General features: G+C 40.7%; 1 protein-coding gene across 1 annotated transcript in view; it reads right to left on the bottom strand.

The window, feature by feature from the left end:
* Window positions 1–18,590, bottom strand: part of meis1a (Meis homeobox 1 a) — a 51,791-nt gene that overhangs the window by 24,906 nt on the left and 8,295 nt on the right. Inside the window, exons 4-8 of the mRNA XM_059333981.1 lie at window positions 18,378–18,428; window positions 18,231–18,281; window positions 17,071–17,217; window positions 15,184–15,295; window positions 3,037–3,182 (exon numbers count right to left, since the gene is read on the bottom strand). Coding sequence (XP_059189964.1) covers window positions 3,037–3,182; window positions 15,184–15,295; window positions 17,071–17,217; window positions 18,231–18,281; window positions 18,378–18,428 — 507 coding nt within the window. The remainder of the gene's footprint in view (window positions 1–3,036; window positions 3,183–15,183; window positions 15,296–17,070; window positions 17,218–18,230; window positions 18,282–18,377; window positions 18,429–18,590) is intronic.

Below are 18,590 nucleotides of genomic sequence, written 5' to 3' on the forward strand. Positions count from 1 at the left end.
GTTTGGAACAAATACCCCAAAATATTACAACAAAATACAACAAAACACTTCAACCCCAATTCGAAAAAAAGTTGTGACGATGTCTTAAAAACTTAAATAAAACAGAATGCAATGAATTGCTAATCCTTTTGGACATATATGTAATAGAAAACTGTAAAAAGACACAATAATTTATGATCACATTCACAAAAAATACCTATCTTTTGTGAATGTGAGAGGTAAAACTGTTAATGTGAGAGGTATTTTTTGTTATTATTACCTATATGGCCCCTCATATTTGCGTGTCTGTTGTTTTTAACATAATTTCTCTGCTTCGTGTTTGGACTCGTGTGTTGAATGTACTGTTGCCCTTCACACAACCTTAACCTCCAACAGCCAGCGCCCCCCTCTCTCAGGTACCAGTACTCCCTCCTCCCCCCCTCACCTCCCATCTGCTGCAGGACTCTCTGTCCTCCAGGTTCAGCTCAGAGTCCTGGCAGCGGCCCCGACCCCCGCTGAGCAGGCAGGGACCGATTTAGCCTCTCCATGTTTGTAGGCAGGCAGGGGGAGACGGGAGGGATAGGCGGTAGTGGGGAAGGGGAGGGGAGGAGAGGAGGAGGAGGAGAGGGGTAGGTGGGGGTGTTTGGTTGTTCTGCCGGCCTCAGCCAAAACTATGAGTCAGCCCCGACTGGGACTTCCAGCTCGGAGCCGGCCCTCCCACTTTCCCTGGACGATTCATTTCAGCTCATAAAAAAATAATATTTCCCTTCGGAGCTTCTTAACTTCTCTCTATTACAATGATTGGAAATTGATTTCTTTTTTTATGCTGATTAACAGAAAGATATTAATATGGAGTTTGGTGGAAATAACTCTTCTAACAGACATATTTTACAGTCACAGTAATACTAAACATGTTTGTCTCGTTCAAAAAGCAGTGATTATAAACTTTAGACACTTTAGACATTTGACTTGTGTTTTTATTATCTCCATGTTTCATGCACTGTAAAAAAAATCATTGAAAAACAGTAAAAAGTCATTGTTTTATGTTAAGTTATTCTACAGATAATTTATTTAAAAATAAAAATATACAGTATTTAAAAAAATATTATTTTAATATATCACTAACACTTTTTTCTGATTTTTTTTAGTTTTACTGTAAGAAAACAGAAAGTTTCCTCAATTTTACAAACACAAAAAAAGATGTGTATTTTTGTATTTTTATTTGGAACTCACTGTAATTTAACATTTAAGTAATTTAATAATACTGTAAAAAAAAAAAATATATATATATATATATATATATATATATATACTTTCCCATTATATCAACTCACAGATTTTCAAAATGTTATTTTATGGTTAATATTTGAAATAAAAGTAATTGACCCTTTTTTTATATGGCATTTGTACTTAATGTAGTAATGTAGTTTTTTACAGTGTGTGTGTGTGCTGCACGATGCATCGCTTCTATTTTCCACAGAAAACAAACGACTGAAATGTTTTTGACTTTGTCAGAGTCACGCCTGTTAGATTTGGATTTGAAGCTTAATCTTGGGTTCAGTTCACAAATAAAAGTAACCATCAGTCTTGTGAAAGCTGCTGCATGGAGACAAATTACTGAAGGAAAGGCTTAAAGCTGCAGGACGTCTGAGTCAGAGAGGAAACAGCTCTTTGTATCACTGCTTAGCAACTCGTGTGAGCACTCGCTGCGTTCTGTTGTGTATTATTAAAACCTCTGTGTAGATGTGTTCAGTCACGCTGCAGACAGAGAGACAGAGCGGAGAACGTTTCTTAAAGAATATCCAGCGTTATAAATATCTCCTTCTCCAGGTTGTGAGCAGGTGGGACGCAGGGCGGGACGGTACGGGGTCAGAAGGTCAACACTACTTCAGAGTGGACAGAAATGTCCGGTCAGCAGTGGAAGGTCACAAGTTCAATCCCCCAAAAAAACAGCCACACAGATGAAGTGTTTATCAGAGAGACTGAGGAATCTACGACGGCGTATTAGGACCAAGTATGAAAAACAAACAAAAATACGGACCTGGGGGAGGGCCGGTAATATTTCAATAAAAAGTGGCAAATCTATAAGGAAAAAAGGAGCAGATTTGTGAGAAAAAAATGGCAAATTTAGGAGAAAAAGTAGCAGATTTATGAGAAAAAAGTTGCAAATCTAGGAGAAAAAAGTGACAGATTTATGAGATTAAAGTGGAAAATCTACAATAAAAAAAGTAGGAGATTTATGAGAAAAAAGTTGCAGATTTATAAGATTAAAAGTGACAAATCTACAAGAAAAATGTTGCAGATTCTGTAATTTAGGCTACAAAACCACTGAAAGATGGAAAGGGCAAAACCCTTCCTGGTTAGGCTCTAGAAGACAGTTTAAGACTAAATAAATGATGTAAATGCTGAAAGTTAAGTTGTTACGAAGGCGACGAGAGCCACGGAAGTTACGTAAAAAAAAGTCCTCAAACCTTTCCAACTACAGTCAGCTGCTCTGTTATGATTTATGCACAATAAAGTAAATATCTTAACTTTATTCTGTCGTCTAGACGAAATTATTTTGAGCAAACATACCAACTCATATTTTATATAAAAAAATAGAAAAATACTGTAATTGCAAATAAACTTTTTATGCTAAAGAAATGGTGATTTGGGGAGATTGTCCTGTTGACATTTGTTACCTGTCGGGCTGTAATATATTTCATATATTTGTGTCACAGTCGCTGGAGCATGTTCACTGATACATTGACTGCAGAGTCACAGATTTCACCAGAAATAGTATTCAAATGGCATAAAGTTCAACATGCTTACACACATCCAACCTGATGTACCATGAAAACAACTTTTATCTGTCAAGCAGGCCGAAGATGCAGAAGGAGACAGAACACATTAATGTTTGGAAGCTTTGAGGAACTAACTGAAGCAACTTTCCTACTGCAAAGTATTGCAGTATGTATTATTATTATGTGTCTTCTTTCGGAACATTTTGAGAAGCTAAAGCCCAAAAAAACAGCGAGCGAGCGAGTAAGTGAGGGAGCAAGAGGTTGATTGACTGACCGTCAGGTGCTGGAAGAGCCAGGCTCTCAGGATGTTGGTGGCCACTTTGGGGAAGATTCCTCTCTTCTTGTTGTGCAGTTTGTCTCTGTCGGGGTCGTCGTCGTCTCCCTCGCTGGGAGAAGCCACGCCGTTGTCCAGGCAGTCACCTGGTCACCACAGAGAGAACAGACAGAAAAGAAAAGATGTTATGTTACAGTTGCACATCTGAACTTAGCCCGGGCTGCACTTGTTGTAGTTTTTCTGACACATCCTCACTTGATTTCCTCTGGACAAAAGAAGTTACTCATATATTTTCACAATGTCCATCAGCCTGAGAGTTCCTGCTGATTCAGTATATATTTGCTATACTCTGTAAAAAATAATAATAAATCTGTTTAATTTACGGTATAATACCGGCAGCTGTGGTTGCCAGAACTTAACCATAAAATATAGTGAATGGTTTTCTAATGAAAATTTAAATGTAAATATCAGCAAAAAAATAATTGTGTCCTTGTGACAAGATGGGATTTGTCCTTTAATTTTAAATTATTTTTATATTTTATTTTACAGTTTAAAAGTTTTGTAATATTCCTTGAACTACGGTAATTAAAAGCATCTACTAAGGTGACATTACATTTTTAATTTTACGCCCTATTTCTGATGTAATTTAACAGTGTTTTACTGTAATTTCTACAAACATTTTTTAGAGTGTACCTCCCTGTGGTTGCAGAGCTGCTAACATTAGCACACTGAGGCCTCTCTACGCTAACAAACACATGCCTTCACTGGAGTAAAGATCTCTCCAGTCGATGAGTGGATTCTAGCGGGTGACCCTGCAGTCCCCCCATCCCCCCACTGGTTCGGGGATCGTGTACATAATGCAGCGTTTCAGCCGTGAGCCACTAAAAGCAGCCGTGCCGGTGTTTTTACTGCTCTCTCTGCCTGTTTAATGAGGCTCATTTTCTCCTCAGTGTTTTTAACAGCGCCGGGCCAAGGTTAGGGCCCCGGGCCCCGGCAGCCTGCAGCAGCAGCTCCGGGCCCCGTCGCCCTGCCCGGAGTCAGCGGTGGACCGGGGGCCTCCCTCCGCCCGAACAGGGGCAGGACTCTGCCGTGCAGCAGAGCCTGAAAAGGTGGAAATAATCATAAAAATGATGCGTAACTCCATAAACAAGCTCTCAGCCTCATTAGGCTGAACCACAAGCTCCCCGGGGCTGATTCACACTCCTCCTCCTCCTCCTCCTCCTCCTCCTCACAGAGCTCCGACCTGCTAACGCTTCATGACATCAGCTTTACAGAGGAAGTGAGGACGATTTGGCCAAAGCTTCATTTTGTGTTTATCGCTGTAAATATCTTAAACAAAGCTGCTGCAGTCAGCCGTGTGTGGAGACCAGGGTTGCAAAAAGTTGGACATTTTCCATGGGAATTAACGGGAATTAACAGGAATAAACAGGGAATTTACAAAATTGAAGGTTGGCCCTTAACAGGGAACTTAAATATAGTTGGGAAAATATATTTTAGCATAATTTTGACTAAAACAAGCAGATTTCGTGCAAGCATACTTGAATATCTGCTATTCCTGCAGGGCTACTGAGACCACGCCCCCTACTACTGGGGCCACACCCCCTACATGCACTGTGCATTCCTGCATCACATGTTCAATCCATTTACATGCTGAATGGGACTTTTTTGGAGGGAGGGGCTCTTTTTTTTTTTTTTCATTCAACATTTTGAGGCTTTTTGGGTCACTTAACTTAATTTTTGAATGGGCGGGGTCAGGGAGGAGTAATATTTAAGTCAACATTCATGTTTTTGTTGTTCAATAAAATAATTTGAAGGATAGGGACTTTTAGCTTAGCTGTAACTGAAGTGTTAAAATTATTATTTGTTACAAAATTTCAGTGACTTTGCAGAAGAGTGTTCAACATTTAAGGCTCACTTCTTCTATTTGGCTACAGGTCAAGGAAGGTCTCTAGTTTCCAAATGAAATATCTCGAGGTGTCCATTAGCGGTTGGCTACTACGTAACCACCCAAAATTGACCAATTGCGACAAGCCCAACCTACTGTTGGGGTGGGTCCCACACCCAGAAGAAAACTTTTTGGCACTCTGACTTGTGCTCCAGCATGGACCAAGCAGAGTCCAGAGCTGCTCATTGCATTTGGCTATTATTCTTTCAATAAATTATGAACTTTATTCAGTTGTTTTGAGTCTTTTGTGTAGAACAAAAGAACCGGGGCAGAGATTTCGAGAGGCTTTACGGGCCCCTGCTCAAACACATTAAAACTTGATAAAGTTCTACTCAGAAATAAATCTGTTGAAATGTATTTTTAGTTGTATGATTCTGCAGGATGTCAACAAAATGTTTATATTTTTGTTTGGATATGATACAGATAGTTTAAATTCCCCATAAATTCCCATTTATTTCCAGTTAATACCCAGGGAAAGTTTCCAATTTAGAATATTTCCAAAGTTTCTGGAAATTTACTGGAAATTGTCCACCCCTTTGTAACCCTAGTGGAGACAGGTGATGAGAGGAGCCAACAATATTCTCCTGACACCTCCAAATAACTTAAAAAATTCTCATCTAATGCACTTTAAATTTCAAATTCTGTAAATATCTGCTCCAGCTGTTGTTCATGCTAGGTCATTCTTATCACGCTGATATTTCTTCATTTGTTCATTTTTCTTAAAAGTTAAACTTTTTTTTTTCTCTTTACTGTAACAAACATCATTAAGTTTCAGCATTAGAGACCAGAATACAAACACAGAAACATTCAGGCGTCATACAGAAATCGGGATGATGTGACAGGCAAGTGCATGACATCATAGGAATAAAAAAGAAGGGCAATCTTACGCAAGCGGGATCGTAAAAATCAGTGTACCTCGCCCGGCACGGGTAAACTGGGGCCCCCTCCTGCAGCCAGACCCCAGAGGGGAGCAAGCAGGCGAGCGTCTGGTGGAAGAGCCCGAAGAGACTACGTGGACCCGCCGACCTGTGGGCCCACCACCCGCAGAGTCAGGCATAAGGGTCGGGTGCACAGAGAGTCGGGCGGCAGGCAAAGGCGGGGACCTGGGCGTGCTGACCCCTGGCTCCAGCTGCTAGCTCTGGGGACGTGGAACGTCACCTCGCTGGCAGGGAAGGAGCCCGAGCCTGTGCGGGAGGTGGATCGTTACCAACTAGAAATAGTTGGGCTCTGAATTCAGATTCAGGAGGAACAATGCGGCTTCCGTCCTGGCCGTGGAACAACGGACCAGCTCTTTACCCTTTCGAGACTCCTGGAGGGGTCATGGGAGTTTGCTCATCCAGTCTACATGTGCTTTGTGGACATGGAGAAGGCCTACGACCGTGTCCCTCGGGGAGTCTTGTGGGGGGTACTGTGGGAATATGGGGTACCGGGCTCGTTGCTACGAGCCATCCGGTCCCTATATGACCAAAGTGAGAGCTGTGTCCGCATACTCGGCACAACGTCAAACACGTTCCCGGTGGGTGTTGGCCTCCGCCAGGGTTGCCCCTTGTCTCCGATTCCGTTCGTGGTCTTCATGGACAGGATCTCAAGGCGCAGCCGGGGGGAGGAAGGGATCCGGTTTGGTGACCTAAAAATTGCATCTCTGCTTTTTGCAGATGACGTGGTTCTTTTGGCTTCATCAAGCCGGAACCTCCAGCACTCGTTGGGGCGGTTTGCAGCCGAGTGAGAAGCGGTTGGGATGAGAGTCAGCACCTCCAAGTCTGAGGCCATGGTTCTCTGCCGGACAACGGTGGACTGCCCCCTCTGGGTGGGGAGAGAGATACTGCCTCAAGCGAGGGAGTTCAAGTATCTCGGGGTCTTGTTCACAAGTGAAGATAGAATGGAACGCGAGATGGACAGGCGGTTTGGTGCGGCGTCAGCAGTGATGCGGGCGTTGTACCGGACTGTCATGGTGAAGAAGGAGCTGAGCCTGAAGGCAAAGCTCTCACCTATGGTCATGAGCTTTGGGTAGTGACCGAATGAACAAGATCGCAGAGACAAGCGGCCGAAATGAGCTTCCTCCATAGGGTGGCTGGGCTCAGCCTTAGAGATAGGGTGAGGAGCTCAGACATCCGGAGGTAGCTCGGAGTAGAGCCACTGCTCCTTCACGTCGAAAGGAGCCAGCTGAGGTGGTTTGGGCATCTGGTAAGGATCCTCCAGGGCGCCTCCCGTTAGAGGTGTTGCAGGCACGTCCAACTGGTAGGAGGCCCCGGGGAAGACCCAGAACACGGTGGAGGGATTATATCTCTCTCCTGGTCTGGGAACTGGCCTGGGACGTTGTGGCTGGGGAGAGGGACGTCTGGAATGCCCTGCTTAGCCTGCTGCCCCCGCGACCCGGCCCCGGATAAGCGGACGAGAATGGATGGATGGAATGGAATCTTACACAATAACTTCACATACATTTCTTTAAAAAAAAAAAAACCTGTTCACTTTAACCATATAAGTATATTTTTGAATATCTATAATAATTTGTATGGACTCAAAATACTTACTTAATTCAATCAAATCAGTTCAACTGCTTTTGTGCGAGATTTAAGGTTTTAATTAGTACTTTGATTCTGTAAAACGGGGCCTTGATGTCATGATTGACGGCTGAAACTGACTCCTGATTGGTCAGCTTCACTGGAAACAGGTGTTCTAGGTTGCTGATGTAACTGTGTCAAGCATTTCAGTGATTTTTTTACTTTTTTCCTCACATTAAAAAAGTGGATTTGTTTCCTAACCTTAAAGTATTAGTGAATATTTGAGGGAAGTGACAAAAACACGTCGACGTGCAGCTTTGTCTTTGTCTTTTTAAACTTTCAGTACCTCAGTGATGAGTAACAGCAGGATTTATTTTCAAGTTTCTGCAGCTCTGGTCCGATTTTTTATAGGGTTTCTTTTGTCACTTGTAACTCTTTATTATGCAATAAAACAGGAGAGATTTGGGAGCAAAACTTATTCTTAAACTTTGATTGCATCGCAAAATAAATTTGTGATTAGAAGAGCCTTAAATGCAAATCCAAAAGATGAATCCAAAAGTTTTGGATTTGCACTAATACATTTTTAATCGTACAATAAAACACTTTTTAATTACAGTGTTGTTAGTTCAAAAAAATGTTTTCTATTGGTTGCATAACCCTTGTGTTGTCTTAGGGGTCAAAATAGACCCACCACTAGGAGACGCCCTTAATGATCTTTTTGCAACTTGAAATTCAACGACATTTCCTAGAAAGAATTTTCCTAAAATCCCCCAACATGAGATAAAGTTAAAAATCACCATTGTTCATATTTCCATGAAAGCTGAACACCAACAGGAGACAAATCCGGTCTTAGGGGTCAGCTAGAAAATCATTTTCATACCACAAAAACCATGCTAAAAAATGATGTTTACACCTATGTGGTACCTTCAGTAATGAAAATAAACCCCTACTTTAGTAGTTAACAAGTTATGACTGGTGTGAGTGGATTACACTGATTAAATCCAGTTTTTCTGCTCTGTAAAGATTGAAAACCTCGATATTCACACAGTTTGTGATGAATGAAGGTTGTTTCTTTATGAAAAATATGTGGGTCAATCAAGCTGTATTTAGGGGGTTTAGTGAAGGTGGGTCATTTTTGACCCTTTGGACAAGTGTATACAGATAGTTGAGACAACACCAGGGTTAGTACAGACAGCAGGTGGACGAAAATATAACTGTAATGATAAAGTATTTGAATCCAGAGAGATCTCTGAAGTCTGAAGATGAGGAAGATGTTTGGGTGTTTATCTCTCAGCATCAGGAACAAACGATTCAGGATAAGAAACATGTCCACGATGAGACGCTGCAGCAGTCTTTCTGTCTCTCTCTTCTCTCCACTCAGGAGATTTCCTTTTATTCCTCAAATCTTAGCTGAATGCACTCTGAGTGTTCTGCTGTTTGAGCACATGATGGATCTCTGCTCTGCACATGTGACATAAAGTTTGAAAGAGGACCAGATGAAGCGGTGCGGCCGTGCCACCGGCCTCGCTGCACTTCTTAAGAACTGTTTGTACAACATTTTATTATCCGTGCTCTGCTGCAGAGCGCTCACTGGAGGGAGAAGAGAGAGAGAGAGAGAGAGAGAGAGAGAGAGAGAGAGAGAGAGAGAGAGAGAGAGAGAGAGACTTTATTTTCCACCACATTTCCACTGCGGATCGTTGAGTCGGTGGGCGGGGTCAGGGGAGAGAAAAGCCAATCCGACGATCTAATAATGCTGAGGTCAGACCTCAAATAAAAAAACAGAGATGAATCCTGCTGAGAGGTTTTAAAGGAGGCTCGAAATGTACGGCCAAAAGTATGTGGACGCTGGAAGACTGCAGCCATGTTTGATCCACTCATCTGGTTCCAGTCTCTGCACCACATGTTGGAGTCTGCAGCATCTGATCAGCTCTGGCTCACAGGCCAGTTCACCCCTGGTACTCCACACCAAAAAAACATTTCTTTATGGAGCTGGCTTTGTGCACCACTGTTGGAGACATCAGTGCATGCTGCAGCAGAGAGGCTGCGTTCACACTGCAGCTCCTAATGCTCAGATCTGGATGTGTGACCTGCTCCTGCTCCTGAATTGACCCCATGAACAAGAAGAAGGAGAAGGAGAAGGAGAAGGAGAAGGAGAAGGAGAAGGAGAAGGAGGCTTTCTGCTCCGTCTGTACGGAGGAGGAGGAGGAGAGGAAGTGATGGAGTGCTGGGATCAGAACAATCCATCCTGTAATCACCATCAGACTGCCGGAGCAGATCTGTGATGGTTGTCGCTCTTGAGTGACGTAAAAGTGACTAAAAACATCAGACCTAGATCTGGTTTAGGAGCACATATGAAACAGGTCCAGCTCTGATTTGAAAAAGATCTGATTCAATGTGACTTCTGCTGTTCACACGGTGAGATCACATATAAGCAAAAAAGTCTGATTTGGGAGCCTGCTGCCTGTAGCCTGAACGAAGGTTAAAATAGTTTTGTTTCGTTGTGAATTTTTGTTTTCAAATTCAGTTTTATTAGGTGTTTTTTGTTGAAAATGCTTAGTTTTAGGTTGTTTTTTTTAAAGTTTTAGTTTCTTTGTAATGGGGTATTTGTTGGGTGTGAGATTCAAAAGGTCACAATAAATGTTGCCTTTATTTCCTTTTATTATCGATCTCAGCCCAAATAAGGTAATTAACTCTTTCAGCTCCAGTGAAGTGCTGAACTTTTTGAAGGCGATTGACTCACAAAGTCGTGTAACATCCCAGTCTCAATGTTTTTTCAATTCTAGTTTTCGTTTTTCGTTAACTATAATAACGTCAGTGTGAACGCAGCCTGAAGGCGCCTTCACAACCCAAAGTTTAGTCCCTTTCAATTGAACTCTGCTGGTTAAATGCTTGTTCTGGTTCGTTTGGTCACTTGTGAACACTCCAGTCGTACTCTGATGCGGACCAAAACAGGCTCCACGTTTATTTCCATGTTTACTTTTATCACCGCCAACTTTACAACCAATGAGAAATAAAACTGAGTAGATTTCATCCCTTCTCCTTCGTACACGCCCGTCTTATTACATTTCTGCACTGTGAGGGAAACCAGATTGAATACAAAATCAACCAAATGTATCACTTTCACTCTGATTCAGACAAACCAAACAGACCTGGGTTGTAAAAGATCCCAAAGGGGCTCAAATCAGAAATAACTGAACCAAAGCAAGCAGCAAAAATTAAAGTTCTGGGCTGAAAACTTCCCTGTAGTTATGAATGAAACACACAAACAGCTGCTGAATGTATCTACAAATTTTAAATAAGTTGCTAAATGTATCACCTGCACAAATGTAGAAAACTGTAGAAATCTGTAAGTCGACTCTTCTGCTCAGATGTTTGAGAAATGTACTCTCTTTCTGGAGGTACTGTGTACTTTTAAAGTTCTGCAAAAACGGTCTTAACATTTCAGTCTGTGCACAGATTAAACGTGTGAGTCTGAGCTGCAGAGTGCAGAGTGTTTTTTGGAACTTTGGTTTGAGGCAGATCAGCTGTTTTTATGTTGAACACAGACACGAGGCTGATGCTGATCCTCTCATCTCACTCTTGAAAAGAAAGCAAACGAGTATTTCTCTCTCTTTACATTCAGTGACTCAAAGTGACAGTATTACGGTCTTCTCTGCCGAGGACATGTTTCTCTGTTTATGTTCTCCAGGACGGCAAATTAACACCGAGCTGAAGCCAAATGTGCCGCGGAGTTTTGGCCGTGGCTTCTGAGTCCGCCTGCAGTCAGCAGATGTCATCTGAAGTCCTGCTGAACTGAGGTTTTTCACTAACGTCAAAGAAATCTCTTATTAAACCACACTTGGCTCAGCGGCGGAGGTCAGCCGGAGAGCTGGCAGCGTGGAAGAGATGTTTAAACGTCAGAGAGCGAGCCGGAGCAGCTTGAGGTCTGGCTGCTGAGACGTCCAGTCACAGAGAAGCAGATCTGAGTCCAGATGGAGGTGTGACACAGTTTGTCTTCAGTTTCACAGGCTGCACTCCAAAACTCCCAAAGTCATGGAAATTCAGTTACAGACAGATTTAAGTCTCGTAGTTTTAGTTCTCCCGGACACAAGAAACCACAGCTTCATACAAGCAACTTGGAGCAGACAGACTCAGCTGAAGACAGAAGTGAAAGTATCAGGATGTCTGTTACAGTTTCTAACAGTGAGGTTGTGCACCTGGAAACAGGAGAAGTTCTGCAAGAACAAACGCTTGACATGCAGAACTAGCAGGGGGAAACACAGCTTCTTTCCCTGGGCGGTCAGAGCACTCAACACACACATAGGACAGTAAAAAAGCAGGATACAAAAGATGCATTCTAAATGCCCATTTGTGCAATAAAACTGATATGTGCAACACAATTAATATGTACAACACACTTTCTAAACTGTCTATACCATTTCTAGAATTTTCTTCCTAGTGGGGCCCCGTGCACCGATATTACTCCAGTCTGTCGTCACATAAGCAGAAGATATGTTTCACATGGGCTAGATAAAAAAACAAAACTGTTTCAAGAACGATAACATTTGTACGGGCTGTTCCAACTGTTGAGTTCTGCAGGACAAACCCATTTGTGACTTGCAAAAAAGTGCATAAAATGACTAAAAGGAACAACCACGTTGTGTTTTGTCGGGACACGTCGGGATGCACAAAAAATATATATATGGTCAAATCACAATGTGTCTTTTTGGTCAACACTGGGATTTAGCACCAAAAATCAATGATAAAATTAATTGCGGACAAATTTAATTGTTGATAATGAGTTGGTTGCATTTTGACGACGTCATCAGACCTGCAGGTCGTAAATCAAAGTATCTGGCAAATTAAGACTTTGAAAAGTCAGAGAATCACCAAAGAAAATGGATATATACACCAAATTTCATGACAATTTCTCCAACATTTCGCTTGAAGACACAAACAATGAAGAATAATCAGAGGATCACTTAGATCTAAAACTGAGGAAAGGTGAGAAGGATTCACCCTGTGAACCTCTAACCCTCCTGTTATGTTGTGGGTCAAATTGACCCATTTTAAAGTTTAAAAACAAAAACGAAGTTAAAGTATTTTTTCGGGATGAAACTTCTTCTGCTTGGCTTAATAAGTGTAATCAACATATAAAATGAAAATGGTTCATTTCACATATTTGGAGGTTTATATTACATGGATTCTGTTGGGGTAAATCTGAACCAACAGAAGAGGTGACTGGTGTTAATTCATCAACATCACACCATGAAAGAAAAAAATTAAAAATGTTAAATAAAATTTTCAATAACTCAGTGTCATTGTATTGTATTTTATATGTAAGTCTTTCCAATGGACATTAAATTAAAAAAAGTTTTAACATGCATTTTTCATGAAAAACAAGTGAATTATCCTCATTGAACCTAATGGATCTATGAGGTAAAGAACACCATCACACTAAATATTGATTGAAATGGTTAGTAATTGAACGATTAATTAAATATAAACAATGTTTATTGTGATTTTTTGGTTTCTGACACTTGTCACTGTCAAATTAACCTACAAACATTATTGCTGTTCCTGAGAAATGAACATAGCAGGAAGGTCAAAGGAGACAAAGTTTAATCTGGATCTTGAACTTGATCGTTTGCAGCCTCACTGCCATCGTGGTTAATAACAGTAATTCCAACCAGAACTCTGACACCCGAGCTGGGAGAGTTATTAAACAGCATTGTATCCACTGCACCGCTGGCGAGTATTTCATACAACTTCAGGTCCAGAGTTCTAAACTGTCCCTGTACCGGCTGCAGCTCCCACAGAGCCGTGGCTGCTGTCAGAGCCTCACAGAGCTGCTGAGAGTCAGTGAGAGTGACTGCAGGGTTTGATTTGATATGGTGTTCAGATGTCGTTGTCCAATTACAGCAGAACATTCTCATTAATCACAGAACAAGAAACCTGGGAACAGCCTCTCCTGTCCTCTCCTCTCTGCTCTGTGTAAACAGCCTCTTCTGTCCTCTCCTCTCTGCTCTGTGTAAACAGCCTCTCCTGTCCTCTCCTCTCTGCTCTGTGTAAACAGCCTCTCCTGTCCTCTCCTCTCTGCTCTGTGTAAACAGCCTCTCCCGTCCTCTCCTCTCTGCTCTGTGTAAACAGCCTCTCCTGTCCTCTCCTCTCTGCTCTGTGTAAACATATTTTCAGTGAATATTTGTCACGTGACCGTTGGTCTCAGCAGAATCAATCATGTCTTCACAGTGTCTCTGAGGAGCAGAATATAATGTTTTTAACAGGATCTGGTTAGTGCAATCGCTTTATTTTAAATGACACATGTAGAATAAAGAGATTCTGACACAAATATCAACATTTTAACACAAGTTTTGGTCACTTTTTCGTAAACTATGTTCAAGGAAAGTTCAAATTTGTGCGATAATGTCTGTTTTTACAGTTTCTTTCTAAGATAATTGCTGGATTTTGGCAACCTCCTAAAGAAAACATTGAACACCAAGATGTTGATTAACAACATAATAACCCAAATTATGATCTTGTTAAAGATTAAAAAAACATAATTTTTGCAAGACAGCAAAGAGAACCTGTATCAGTGCAGCTTCCAGCATGATTTAGGATTTATATTTTATTTATATGTTTCTGTTCTCAACGTCTTTCGCAGCCGAGCATAAAGATTTCACTTTTTTTTTTAAAGCTTTTTTTCTCTCACTTTTTCAGTTTCTAAGTACATTTTTTTAAAGAAACAATTTAAAGGAACACAAGTGAAAACACACTGTGAAGGTCTCTTGTCCATTTCTTCATGTTTATTTGTGTTTTAGTCTGTTTAAGTGTTTCTACACTGTTTAGAATATGAATTCTGTTAATGCATGTGTGAGTGTTCTCACTGCATGCTGTGTTATTTCAGTCCCGTGTGTAGAAAATGTGTGTGTGTGTGTGTGTGTGTGTGTGTTCTGGGATATAAAGCTCTCTTTCTTCCCGCTCTGCCTGAACCTCTCGTCGTCTGTCAGCCTTCATCTCTCCTTCACTGACTCTTTTTCTCAACCGTCTCCCGATATTTTCAAACTCATGTCAACTTCAACATGCCGCCGTTTATAAGCGCGCACACACACACACACACACACACACACACATTTTTTTCTTCCTACTATATTTCTAGGAATGGTTACATTTTTTAGGTCTTGAATTATTTATTTTATGCATTATAAAAGATTTTTGAGGCCATTATGTTTTTATTTTTTTAATTTATTTTTAAAAATGTTGTTTTTATTTATTAAGGGTTTTTTTCTGTAATTTATTTTTATATTTTTGACAGATTTTTTATGACATTAAGTTAAAAAGAAAAAGTTCTCGTCCCAAAGCTGAAAACAGCTGTTTTTTTGACTTTCTTATTTAGAAAAGATTTTTAGGCCCTTTAAATTTGTTCTGAATATTTTTGAGGTATTTTATTAACTTCAATTATTTTAGGAATATTGCCTTATATGTCTTGAATTTATTTTTATATTTTTAAAGAGTTTTTAGGTGATTAAAAAATTGGACATTTATATTTTGATATTTTTTAATTTATTTTCTTACATTTATTTTAGATATTTATTATGATTTTTTTGGGACTTTAAGTTAAAGTAAAGAGGCCTCTTGGCTCAGCTGATTCTCACTGAGTCTTTTTAATGGGTCCAGCAGACTCTCACTCAGCTGGTCGCCATGGCGATCCGTCAGTTCTCTCACCTTGTTCGCTGCTGTTGTCTCCGCTGTGAGACGTGTGTCCACCGCTGGACGGTCCCGGCGTCCCAGCCGACCGGATCGACGCCGCGTCGTCGTGATCTCTGCTCCATGAGAGCTGCAGGGAGGAGGAGACAGGAGGAAAACCAATCAGAGCTGCAGCCAGGTTAACGAACGGATACTGTCCCACTCTCTTCATCTTATGGATCCAGACTTAGACTTTCTTAATGGTCAAACTGCCCTGTTTTCACTCCCAAACGCTACAACAATCACCTTCTCCAGCTACTGTGTCTGGATGACTGCCGGTACAGCACCAATACATCAAAATAAACTGATTTATCTGTGATTTAATGTCAATAAAAGGATCTAAAGGATGCAGAAATGAATAACATGATGCTAAAGTTGAAAAAGTATGACTTGATGCTTTGTCAGGTCTGTCTGCAAGAACACTGCTGTTAAAATGATGGTTTTCTCAATGGAGTCTGGATCTATCAAAGTTATAAATCAATGGATGTAGTTTATAATGGACGTTTTTATGGATTGAAGTTTAAGAAGTTTTTCAAAGGCTGAAACACAAAACAAATAACACAAAAAGTGAATTGAGACATTTAGATCATTTAAGGTATAAAATAAGGGATGCAAACATGTTATTTGAACAATTTTATGGGTTTTTAAGCATTATATATGGAGCCAAAATAAAGTGATTTATCTGTGATTAAATGTGAATAAACAGATCAAACGGCTGGCACAGAGAAGAGAGAGTAGAGCAGAGAGCAGAGAGGAGAGGACAGGAGAAACTGTTTACACAGAGCAGAGAGGAGAGCACAGGAGAAGCTGTTTTATTTACATTTAAATTACCCAAAAACGTTGGGTAACAATATCTGTATTGTCAGACCTGTGAGTTGTTTTGTTAATTTTCTGCTGATTTGTCCGTCTGAAAAAAAGACAAAAGACTCTGATATAATAATCGGAGCTCACTTTCATTTGTCAGTGAAACATCTCACTTTTTTGCCGTCTCTGGTTACACTGTTGTCATGTCTCACCGTGTGTGTTTTTATAGTTTTACAGCAGCTTTGGATGCAGCTCAGCCGATCAAAACAGGCTCTGATTTATTATAGCTATTACTTTACACCTATCTGCTTTTTGGCACAACATATATCATATGACTCATATTTGAAGCTGATCTCTTTCAGGCTCCACTGGCAGAAAATCAACCCGAACAAACATAAAATAGCATCTTAGTCCCGCCTACTGTGTTTGATTGACAGGTGATCAGGGCAGGAACACCTCGGCCACAGAGAACAGGATTATCATCGTATCATCCCTTCCTGAGAGGAGGCTCTTGAAAATGAAACCACAGCTTTAGGAGCTGCTGGTCATCCGACACTAAGCTGCTGGAGTTCACACTTGTGGGTGATTAAAGGGTTAAAAGCCTGACAAGTGGCTGCTGAGAGCTTCGGGGAGAGGATGCTGGTCTGAAACCTGCTCTGTTGGCTCCAGAAAACACACACAAGCTGACTCTTCACCTCTATTATTCCTGCTTCTCTGGGAAAGCGACAAAAGTCTCCATGAGTCCGACAGGAGAGAAAGTATAGAGATCAGTGTGTGTGTGTGTGTGTGTGTGTGTGTGTGTGTGTGTGTGTGCAGCAGATGTGTCTCCTGCAGCTGGACGATCAGTCACATTCTGCTCACATTTCAACATTTCTGTTTTCTTCCCTCACTGCATCATCTCCTCACCGGAGAGATCGAATACATGTTTGCTTCGAAAAAATGGCCAAAGATCCATCGTTAATCGTAGACAGAAACTGTTAAAAAACAGGCATTTTTATTGGAATTTGGACTTTCCAACGGTCCTTGAACAGTTCATAGGTTATGAAAAGTGAGTGAGCTCACCTGATCCACGTTGTTCCCTGATGACCGGAGGAAGTCCTCACTGTCAGATTTGTTTCCGTCTCTGTCGTCGATCACCAGGTCGATCGGCATTTTCCCTTTCAGACAGCTGATGTATCGATGGCAGAAGTTATCACAGAGCTCATGAACCTGGGGACAAAATACAGTTTATATTAGAGGTGTGAATCAGCGTGTCAGCCCCATGATACGATTTTATCGCGGTACTTGAGTCACGATACAATATTATTGTGATTTTAAGCATTTTGTGATTCGGTGAGTATTGCGATACAATATATTGCGATTTAACTGTTTAACTAGATTTTGTGTCCACAAAATTAAATTCAATCAAGAATTGTTTTGTCCAATAAGAGAAAATTCTCAGTGTATTCATCTCACTTCAGTCTTTTTATTTCTCCACAATGAGAGTCAAACCCACAGACTGACCAACAAAGTATTCAGTCAAACTGAACTGAACTGATATCAGACATGTATGGACGACAACAACTGCAGCATTTTATCAAACTTTCACAAACGACAAGCTTCACTGCTCTCAATGTGTTTTGATGATAAACTGCCCACAACAATGTCTGGATCATCTTTCAGTAACATCTCATGGTTTCTGGAAACAGACGTTGCTGTTGAGTTTTTAAAATGCATTTTTGGAGCTCATGTGGGACGGCGTATTAGGGCCAAGTATGAAAACAAAACAAAAAAAGGTAATATTTCAATAAAAAAGAGTCAAATCTGGGAGAAAAAAGTAACATTTTTATGATATTTTACATCTGACATCTCTACAGTGGATATCTCCAACACTGCAACTCACAACAAAACTATCGAAACTGATAAACAGAAGGACAGGTAAGAGGAAAAATACGGATCTTTGGGTGAAGTGTCCCTTTAACTTTTGACATACTTGGACTTTAGTCTGCTTTTATGTTACTTTAAACTTCTACTTACACTCCACAGAGGGAAACATTGTACCTTATTTGTTTAAAACTTATAGTGATAAAAACATTTGTATAATATATATTATGAAGCATAATAATCCTGCTCACCTTCAGTAACACAGAGAATCTAAAAGTGGTAACTACAACATTCAAATGCTCTTACATGTATTTAAAAGTAATAAAAAACAAAATAATATAATATTGAATATAAATCACCTTCTCCAGCTCCAGCAGGTGGAAGCGCAGCACTTGTATCGACTGGACCATCTATAGGAAATAAAGTGCGACAAAGATGAACACTTTTATGCCCAAAACAGGTCTTAAAAGCATAACTGAGCAACAATAATAACATTAATAACTCACCAGATTATCTAGCTCTGGGTTGGATGAAAACAAAGGCCTCTCTGATCGGATCTAGACACAGGAAAAACACAAAATAAAACAATTAAACAGCTGAACTAACTGCCTCAAAGGCTCCAGGTTCACTGTGTCAATGTGTTTTAATGTTTTGTTCTCATTTAGACCACAGCCAACAGAATTAACAACAATATCAATTAGCAACATTTTCCCTCCATC

The sequence above is a fragment of the Centropristis striata genome, chromosome 1 (genome assembly GCF_030273125.1).
Source record: "Centropristis striata isolate RG_2023a ecotype Rhode Island chromosome 1, C.striata_1.0, whole genome shotgun sequence".
Lineage (NCBI taxonomy): Eukaryota > Metazoa > Chordata > Actinopteri > Perciformes > Serranidae > Centropristis > Centropristis striata.